Source organism: Phalacrocorax carbo, chromosome 3 (genome assembly GCF_963921805.1).
Source record: "Phalacrocorax carbo chromosome 3, bPhaCar2.1, whole genome shotgun sequence".
In the NCBI taxonomy this organism is placed as follows: Eukaryota; Metazoa; Chordata; class Aves; order Suliformes; family Phalacrocoracidae; genus Phalacrocorax; species Phalacrocorax carbo.
Genome location: NC_087515.1, coordinates 19,939,643 through 19,949,379, shown reverse-complemented (window position 1 = coordinate 19,949,379; position 9,737 = coordinate 19,939,643). Strand labels below are relative to the sequence as shown.

At 46.2% G+C, this 9,737-nt stretch overlaps 1 protein-coding gene across 1 annotated transcript in view; it reads left to right on the top strand.

Moving 5' to 3' along the window:
* Positions 1 to 954: 954 nt before the first annotated feature.
* EPAS1 (endothelial PAS domain protein 1) overlaps positions 955 to 9,737 on the top strand; it is a 78,506-nt gene continuing 69,723 nt past the window's right edge. The window contains exon 1 of the mRNA XM_064446070.1: positions 955 to 1,304. Within this exon, the coding sequence (XP_064302140.1) occupies positions 1,279 to 1,304 (26 nt within the window). The 5' untranslated portion in view covers positions 955 to 1,278. The remainder of the gene's footprint in view (positions 1,305 to 9,737) is intronic.

The following is a 9,737-nucleotide window of genomic DNA, read 5'->3' as shown; positions in this document are numbered from 1 at the left end:
GCAGTTTCTACTGGGATGAAAGCCAGTCTCGGAAAAATTCTCATAATCCTTTTCCTAGAGAAGTTAGTCTCTTCGGTGTTACGTTGATCTTACCTGCAGCAACCCATAGCAGGTGCTAGCATGAGATGCGCTTTGGCTGCGGCAAGTAGCCAGTATCTTGCTCTTTCTTATACGTTGCTGCGTGTCAACAACGAGGAGTTTTAAGAACGTGTAAGTCGAAATATGCAGCATGACATAGAAAATAAAACTGAAAAACCAGGGCGTGGAAGGAAGTCCCACGAGGGTGGCAGAAGCGCGATCGTCCAGCACCTTTGCACATCCCTTTAACCCCGATGGCTGCCGCCCGCCCTCCCCTCTGTGTGTGACGGGAGCTGAAACACGAGGGGGATAGCTCAATAGTCCGAAGCCAGCACCGTCCTTGCTGCGAGCGCCAGCCCTGCGGCGCGCTTGCTGCCTTTGAATGTTTAAAGTTTTAAATTTTTTTATCCCGCGTCCGGGCTGCGCTGAGCGCCCAAGGGGCGCAGGCAGCGCACCCCTTTTCTAAGCAGGGACGCAGGCCGGAGGCGCCCCGGGTCCCCCCGGCAGCGCGGCGGGCGCTTCGCGGTGGCGGCGGGGCAGGTGCGGCGGCGCCCCCCGCCCCTAGGGTCGCACCGACGGGGCGCGCTAGGAGCTACCGCGGTGAAAACGCCTTATGGGGGGAGAAGGGAAAGAAAGTTAAACAACCGAAAGGAAAAAATAAAAGGGTGTCTGTCGGAGAAAGAGGCGCCCCCGCCGGAGCCGGAGCGGTGCCGGTGGGGCGGGGGGCCCCGCCGACCCCCCGCCGGGCAGGCCGAGGCCGGTGCCGGTGCCGGGGGCGGGGAGGCCGGGGCGCGGCGGCGGCGCCCCGCCGGCCCCCATTGGCGGGCGCGGCGGCGGCGGCGGGGCCGGGCCGGGCCGGGCCGGGTCCGGGGCGGAGGGGCCGGCCCTGCCCCCGCGGCCGGCGGCGGCCCAAGGTTTAAAGTGAGAACTTTCTGCGGGCGGCGCCGAGCCGCACAGCCCGCCGCCGCCGCGCCGCTCCTGCCCCGCGCCCCAGCCGCCGCCTCCCCCGGGCGGGCCGTACAATCCTCGGCAGTGTCCTGAGACTGTACGCCCGCCTCGGGGGCGACCCGGCCGAACCGCACCCCGGACCTCCGGCCCTCCCCGCCGCCGCCGCCCGCCGAGCTCCGTCCCGCGGGCAGGTGCTGAGCCCGCCCCGGCCCGCCCGGCCCGAGAGGCGGCGCAGAGCCGGCAGCCGCCGCGATGACAGCTGACAAGGAGAAGAAAAGGTGAGGGGGGCCGTGGGCGAGGCTCTCGGCTGCTCGGGCCGCTTCGTCGCCCTCCTTCTCCTCCCGCTTCGCCCGCGGCAGCGCCGTCCCGCGTGGGGCCGCGGCGGGACTCCCCGCGGGCAGGGGCCGAGGGCGGCACTCCCGGCGGGACGGCCCGGCCTCGCCTCCCGCCGCCGCGCCTCTGCCCGGGCTCCGGACCTGGAGCCTTTGCGGGGACCGGCTGCGGCGGGAGTTCGTTCGCCCGGCCCGGGCAGGGGGGCAGCGCCGGGCTCCGCCGGGGCAGCCCGAACTCCTCCGCCGGGGGAAGAGCGGCGGCCGGGCCGGGGAGCGCCTGCCCGGGGGAGCTGCCCCCGCCGGGCGGCACCGCGGCGAGCAGCGCCCTGGCAGGAGCCGCCGCCGCTGCGGGGAGCGGTCCCTGCCCCGGCCGCCGCGTCCCGAGCGGCCGCCACCGGGAGCGAAGGCGGCCCCGGCCCCGGCCCCGGCCCCGCGGGGCGGGCAGGTGCGGCGGGCGGGCACGGCCGGCTGCGCCCCCGGGCAGCCTGCCGGTGCGGGATGGCTCTAAAGGGCGTTACGGCAGGGCTCTTCGCCTAGTATCAATTAGGAGCTAGTTATTAGGAAATTGGTTTCCAGTCGAGGAAGGTGGGGTAGCCGCCTTAGCAGAACACGTTTCATAATTAAAGTCGCGTGGATGTAATTGACAGGAGAGGTAAACGCTTACTAATTGTGTAAAACCGATAGGTTTCGACACATCCTCGCTCCAGCCCAAGAAGCTGGCCGCGTTCTGCGGGGGACTGGCATCTCCTGCGGTTCTGGAAGATCCGCAGCTGTCAGCAGCGGGCTTGGCTGCAGGGGCGCCGCGCAGGGTGCTGCGCTTCGAGGAGGGTGTAAAGGTAGACCTTTCCCTACGGCCATAACCAACCTCCCAAATGGAATAAGAGGAACTTAATAGTTTTTTCGTAGTTGTGTCAAAGAGTGTATTTTTCCTTGGTTCTTGAGGTTCGACGTCAACGTAAAACTCATTATCCCTAACACAGAAGTTACAGGTGGGGATTGAGGGAAGTATCTAGTCGTGTGGTTCCAAGCCTATAAATTATTCCCGTGGATGAGATGAGGGCGCTGACATGGTGAAGGCTAAGCAAGTGAATAAACCTCCACAAAGTCTCGTAACAGGATATTTTTTTGGTCTGTTTTATACAGCAGGCGGTCACAAGGCTGCCTCTATTACTGGCTCAGGTCACTGTTCTCACGATAGGTTATGTTCATAAACGATGTGATTTACAGACTAAGAATTTTATCTTGTTACTTGTCATGTGTACTTTCCAGTTGGTGATGCACTAAACTTTTTTTTTTTTGGTTTGTCTAATAGCTCCTTTTTTATTGAGTCACCCTGTGCCAATGTAATAGGGGAAGTACTGTAGTATAAACCATACATTTTCCACGTAGCTAGCCCCAGTTTATCAAACGCTAGTGTATTAAGGTTAAACAATTGCCTCAAGTGTATTTTGTTCTAGGTATCAATCTTCAGTGCAGGGTGTAAAATACGGGTACGTTTTGTGTCTCCTTGTGCTGAACAGGACAGTAAAAAATTATAGTACACTACAATGTAGTTATAAAAACATGATATAGTAATTTATAGGAATGAGAAGAATGAAATAGCGTACATATTGAAAATACACTGGGTTCATTGTATCGCCTCTTTTTAATGAGGCACGCTTAATCTCTTCAGTTTTAACCTCTTATTTTCAACACAGTGAGGGATTGAGCGCTGCCTAATCTTGGAGGACAGCACGTTGAAGTGCTTTGTGGAAATATTCTTCAGATACAACGTAGAAACTTCACAGGAGTAAAGTGTGAACGCTGATTTTACGTAAATCTCGGTGACATTCCGGTGACAGTTTTCTGTCTCTCTCAGGAGTAGGCTGTTACCTGGTTCATGCAATTGTTGTGTAAATGAATGCTTGTGGAAGAACTGGGAGGGTGTCTGTAAAATGAGGGATTTAAGACAGCTTGCTTGTGACTCCCTGTGTGTACGTCCCCACTGGGGATGTACCCTATGTAGCCTGTTCAAGTAAGGTTTTTTTTCCCCTAAATTTTCCAATACTATTATAGAATAGATTTATTGCCTTGAGTTCAACGGTTGTTGTATTATTTGCTTGATCTCCATCCAGATATGCAGCTAGGAACTTTAACCTGACTCGCTAATAGCATTTATAAATCAATTTCAGGGAGAAAAGGTGGTGGGGGTAATCTGGTTTACCAGATTTGCAGGCAGCTCTGGGCCATATATTTAGAGGAGCAGTTGTCTTACTGTCAAACAGATGCACTATGGAAGATAATATTTGATTCTTTTAATGGCCCATTTAAGTTGAAGAGTATCCTCAGGTTCTCATTTGAAGCTCTCTTTTTCAGTAGAAAAAGAGCAGTTGCTTCCTTTGGAACAAATGTTCTAACGCTTCCAATAGGATGATTTCCCTGTTTAAAGTTAGTCCAAGATACTGAGCTGAGATTAATATGATTATTATTTCAACTTAATTAAAAAAAAATCGTTATCTACAAAGTCTTAAATACAAAGTCTGATGTTTCCTAGAACAGTAATAATTAGAAACTGGGAAAAGGAGTAGTAAAACAGTAAAACACATTTTGGCAAAATAATAAAAGCTAAGGAAAAAAATATCTGTGATCATTGTGCAGTACAATGTCAATTAATAGATTGGTTCCAATTTAATTAGGGCAGTCTTGTAGAATATCTTGGTGTGGTTTTTAATTATTTAGTCAACATGTGTTTTTGAATTATTTGAGGGACATAGTTATTTTATTAGGAATGGATGGTGTGTTAAATGGTCTGTTCTGGATAGACAGCAGCGTATCGTTGAGAGAAGTTTGAAACCAGGCTCAGGAAAAATCAGGTACCACTGAGTAGGATCCATCATTTGACTTCACCTTTTCAGTTGTGTTGTCTGAGGATTTTTGTGTTGGTTTTCCAGTAGTATGAAAACCCACCCTACCCCCCAGTTCTGTAGCTCAGGGAGACTCTGTACTAGTGGTCCCTGTATAATTAGACAGTACTGTTTTGTCACCCTAAGGATGCATCAGTTTAACTTCTTCTGGTCCAGATAGTAAGCAAACGTGATTCCCCCCAGTTATTGAGTAGGTAACAAACCGCTTTAAATTACCCTTTCACTTTGGACTTTATTGGATGTTGAGCCCCTCTAATGAGACACTTCGTGCCTCGATTTTCACTGACCTTTACTTCAGGAGAGTGATTCTGCCAAGCTGAGGTCACTCTTGGCTGCTTCTCCTCAGGATGAGGAAACAGTCCTGACTGCACCGCTCTCCCAGAACTCAGGTAGTCGCTCGCTCATAATGGATGCCAGGAAATGTGAGCGTTTGGATGTGCCAAGGTGTTAAACTGCAGATTTCAGGAAACCTACAGTCTTGGTTGTGTTCTACCTGATATGCTTTCTGTTTTAAGGTATGTCACTACTGTCAGCAGGTATACTACATCTTGCCTGTTACTCTGTGACAGTGGTGAATTAGATGATCTTGTCCATCCACTTGCCAACGTACGTTGTTTCTTATATTCTTGTAAACCTCACTTTATGTACTTCAGCTGACGGAGCTTTGAACGCTTTCCTTGGCAGACTATTGCACAGATTACTCGACTTAATGAAAAAATTCTCCAAGTTTTGTTATTGCTCAACATCTCCCCACGTGTAGCCCGCACATTTAATTTACTCCTGTTTGGTTCTATGTTAACATCTGCCCTTGCAATTTTTCTTATTTGGAGTTACCAAAAGGAAATGTAATCTCCTGAATTCACGACGAACAATCTGTTGAAATTGCCTGTTTAGCACATGTTTATAGTGCATTAAGAAATTTTGACTTACGTTTCAGCACTAGAAATGTGAGTGCTTCGTAGCTTGCAAGTCTTATTGAATGGCTCTGGCAGATTGTACTCATCATACTCTAATTTTGCCCCTCTGGTTTCTGCATTCGCCACTTTTGCTGTATTTCTATGGATGTGGAAAGGGCATTTCTACAAGAGGGTGGCCCAAGGGCATGTGAATGAGGAACGACAGGCTGCACGCGTGCCTTGTCTCCCTTTGCCCGCAGTGGCATGTAGCAGAGGTTGGCCTGAGCTCTGGCTTGGCATCCTGGCCTACTTAGAAAAGCTTGACTTCTGCCCAGCTGCTGTGGCTTCACCTCTATGGAGCCAAAGCATTTGAGCAAAATAAAGGCTGAATGGCTTTCACCTTTGGAGTGGTGTGCAATGCAAATGCTTCCTGGTGTGCACCGCCCTCCCAAAGCTATCTGGGCTTCTGAGGATTTGTGCTTTGCAGGGACACTGCAAGGGCCGGCTCCGCTCATGTTTAGCGCAAGAGCAGGTTAACAGTCTAACAACCCTTAGTATAACAGCACCTTTCTTTGTCATGTTCTTTTCACTTCATCTTCTGATGTCGGTCGTCTTCCGTCTTGTTTATCCTGTTTGGGTCATTGGGAATATCTTGCATATTGGAAGTACTCTGCTAATAGAAGTTTTGGGGTTATGCTGTTAATTTAGGAGACCCATCATGAGTATCAAAATTGATCTCTCTGCCATTCTATAATATTTTTTTATTATGGTGGATTCATAAACATGAAGTATGTTTGTTTTCAGGTTCCAAGTAGGAGCTGCTGTTAGGTGTAGTGGGGGAAGAACTCTGTAAGTGTTGAACTTTTTGCTATGATTTTCAAATAGATTACCTTTTTAAAACGGAGAATTAGGATAAACATTAGAGTAAGGAAATAAGCAATACAAAGGCAGGTCATATTTAAAAATAATTGGATATATGGAGTATTTTTATTCATCTAAAGTTATTTGTGAAATGCTATTCTGTAAATTACTCCAATATTCATAGTGCCTGTATATCTTCGTAGTCATAAACAATTTTACTCCCAGTAGCTGGCACAAGGTGACAAGAACCCTTCCTTTAAATTAGGCGAAAGTACAAGTATGATCATTTTGCATCTGTTTTTTTTTTCTCCTTTGTCAATCTTGTGCTCCATTTGCTTAAAAGGCAAGATAATAAAGTAGTTATCTGCTGATTATAAAATCTTGACTGCTTATATAAGAAAAAATAACAGCTTTCTTGAATTTACCAGGTTAGTTTTAATGGAGACTCTTTCTGAAGTAGGTAAAATGGGAAACTATTTTACTGTGCATTTGGAAAGTAGTTTAATGAAGTATATCAGGCCAATTGGCTGATAAATAACTAATGTTCCAAAGTAACTCTCATTTAATTACGATTTTTACTACTTGAGCTCAAATCTAATTATAATTTTGGTTCTTTTCTTGGCAACTTTATTTAGGTCTAGAAAATTTAGCTGAAACAAAATCTACCATAATAAATTCTGATTAAATGTGCATATTTAGGACTTAAAACAGCTAGACTTGTAATTTAATTTACCTGACTGTAATTACAAAGAGTTTGGAGAAGGATAACATATCCATTATGCTTCTCTGTCCATTACATTACATGACACAGCAAATATTCAATATTCTATTCTATAGAAACTCATTAAATGCTTTGACAGACAAGATGCAAAGTTGCTTTAGTTGGATTTTTATGTCTGATCTTCAGTCAAAGTAGAGTCCTGGTCTTGACCCTTTCTCTGTGCACAAATATGTGGAATCAGCAGTTTTCTTTGGTTAGGGGAATGTTTAGGGTGTTGCCTCCAAAAAGATAGTCTGAAAAATTCAGAAACCTTACAGATGCTTTATGTTACCCTGTGGGTCTGCAGTTAATGCTGGCTTATTGCAGCGTTATGAACGAGTTCTGTGCATCTAGGCAGGAGGAAAAACCTCTTTTCTTACTTTGTTTTTGCTCTTAAGAGGGACAAAACCAGGACAGTATGGCTCCTTGGTGTTTTTCATTCCTAATGCAACTATGTTGAACCATCTCCCAAGTTACAAATGCTTCTTCGTTCTGCTGTGTATGTATTTATATAGTGATCTGCTTTCAAGCAAAGAGACTTTTAATAGCATATGTTTTCATGTCAAGTATTTGTGGAGTTATCTGTAGAACCAAGCTGTTCCCCAAAAAGATCTCAACAGCTTTTTGATGTTTCCAAGAAGATATAGGAGAAGTAAAGGCGTCCCTCAAAATGTGTCTTGCCCATGCCTTGTCCTCACTTCTTGAGGCCTGTCACATCTGTGACCTACATGAATAAAAGACCCAGGCCAGAATGCAGACAGGCTGTAAAGCAGGATTGTGATGGAGAGAACAACTGGGCTGCGGCCATGTATGGGATTTGGCTGTGGGGTTTGTTTGTTTTTTTACTACATCATCAGTAAGCTTAAGAGTTATTGCCCTGCCGTGGTCTTAAGATAACTCACAGCAACTAATATGTCTCCTCTGCTAGTTTTCCCAACTAGGTGTAGTGGCGATTAGGTCACCATTTGCTCTATGAACGTGGTGCTCATTTTACAGTGTACCAAAATGAAGGTGAAGTTAACAGAACGATGACTCCTCTCTGAGTATCTGCTTCAGTCCTTCAGATCTGTAAAACAAAGGATGTGTTTATGAAATAGGTGGTGGGCAGATGGTGCTATTTCTTATTGATCTGGGCTGATGTCGGCCTGACCTTAAGTTTCTTTGAACCGAAAACAAGACTTTCTTCTGGGCGCACTCGTACTGGGGTGGCCATTAGCTCGCTCCTGCTGCGGGGAGGGTTGCACCAATGGCCAATATATCCCATGAGACGCTGTTTCTCACCTTCCACGCCGCCGTGCCCATGACCAGTGACCAGCATAACATCTTAGCTGTCTCTTTTGGCCTGGAGGCTGTCCCTGGAAGCCAGAGCCATAGTGGTGGGGGATGTGGGGTGATGGTGTATTCCCGGCCTTGAGTCCCATGCTCTAGTGGGTTGTCCTACTGGGTTATTTCTATAGAAAAGACATTGGTGCCAAGTCCTACAGTGTGATCTGTTGTCTGCCTCAATATTTTTCCAAAAATCACTCAGTCCCTGTTGCTTTCACCTCCTTCTCCGCAGCCCCGGCAGAACAGAAAGCTGGAGCACTGCAGCATCCCTTTATATCCTTTATATTTGGCTATGAATTAATGCCTATGTTCAACTACTTCTACAAATAACATTTTGGAGCTGGAAGAGTGTGGGCAGTCTGACCCTCTCTTTTTGTTTCAGGAAATTGTGTTATCTAAGGAGAGGCTAAAATTAGAAGAGATATGGAGGGGGTTGGGTTTTGTGGTGGTGTGTTTTTTTTGGTGGTGTTTTTTTTTTTTAAACTGAGCCACTCTCCTAATGGATGAATCATGTGGGTGTAACTTATGGCACTTGATAGCAAGCAGTCTGTGTGAAGGTGTATGTGTAATAAGATTACCAGGATCATTTAGAAACTATTTGGAACTACTGAAACGTGAACTTAATCTATTGTAAATATTTGTTACTCATTTGTTATTCATTATCTAATATATCAAAATACATTTGGTTAGAGTTAGGCAAATGAAGGTAAGATCTAAGGTGCAAGTTTTTAACAATGGGTTACTGAGCATTGGAAGGGCTGCAGATGCAGTTGGAGGAGTGAATGTTTCCTGTAAAAAAAAAAAAAAAAAAAAATTTCTTGGAAAATCACTTCCCGTGCACAGGGGAAACAAGAGTTAGTGTTAGACTAAAATGAAGGGATGGGATTGAGAAATTGTCAAAACATTTGGAGAGTGTTGAAACAGTTTAGATTTGACTTAATTTTAATAAACTTTCTGAATTCCTGTGTTGCGCTGCTTTGTTAATCTAAAACGATGTTTTAAATTTCATTTGAATGATACTTAAGAAGAGGCTAAAGATCACTTAAGTTCAAGATTTTTTTTCTTTCTTTTCTGATGTTTGACTCAATTGGGTTTTTATTCCAGATCTTCTTTGTTTTACTGAAAGCCACAAGTCAGATACATGAATCTGTTTTAGTGGCTTGACCTGAATCAAATTCCTGTCTTCCTTTCAGGAAGACTCTTATTAGTTTATCTGCTAAAGCAAAATATTAGGTATTCCTTTTACACTACTCATGAAGACCTTATAACTTGAGGCCTTGAACTCAAAGCAGTCTGTCTTTCAAAAACTGCAACCAATTAAACAAATTACCAGGTCTGATGAAAATATTTAGTCGTCTTTGGATTGGGTTAGAGAGGAAGTGTGACTTGGCGATGACAAAGGTCTTCTCTAGCTTTGGTTATGTGAACAGCATTTTAAAGGCAGTAGTACAATCTAAAATGCAGCAATAAAGGCCCTCCCCACCCCCTGGCCCACATTATTGGCTCCTGATCTGACAAACAAGAAAGTCAAAATGTGGGAGAGGTGAAAATGCATGTGGCAGAATTTCTGACTTTGTTGTTCTCGAAGGACTGATAATTTCAGAATCGCATTCTTGAAAACCTGCCTACGTCC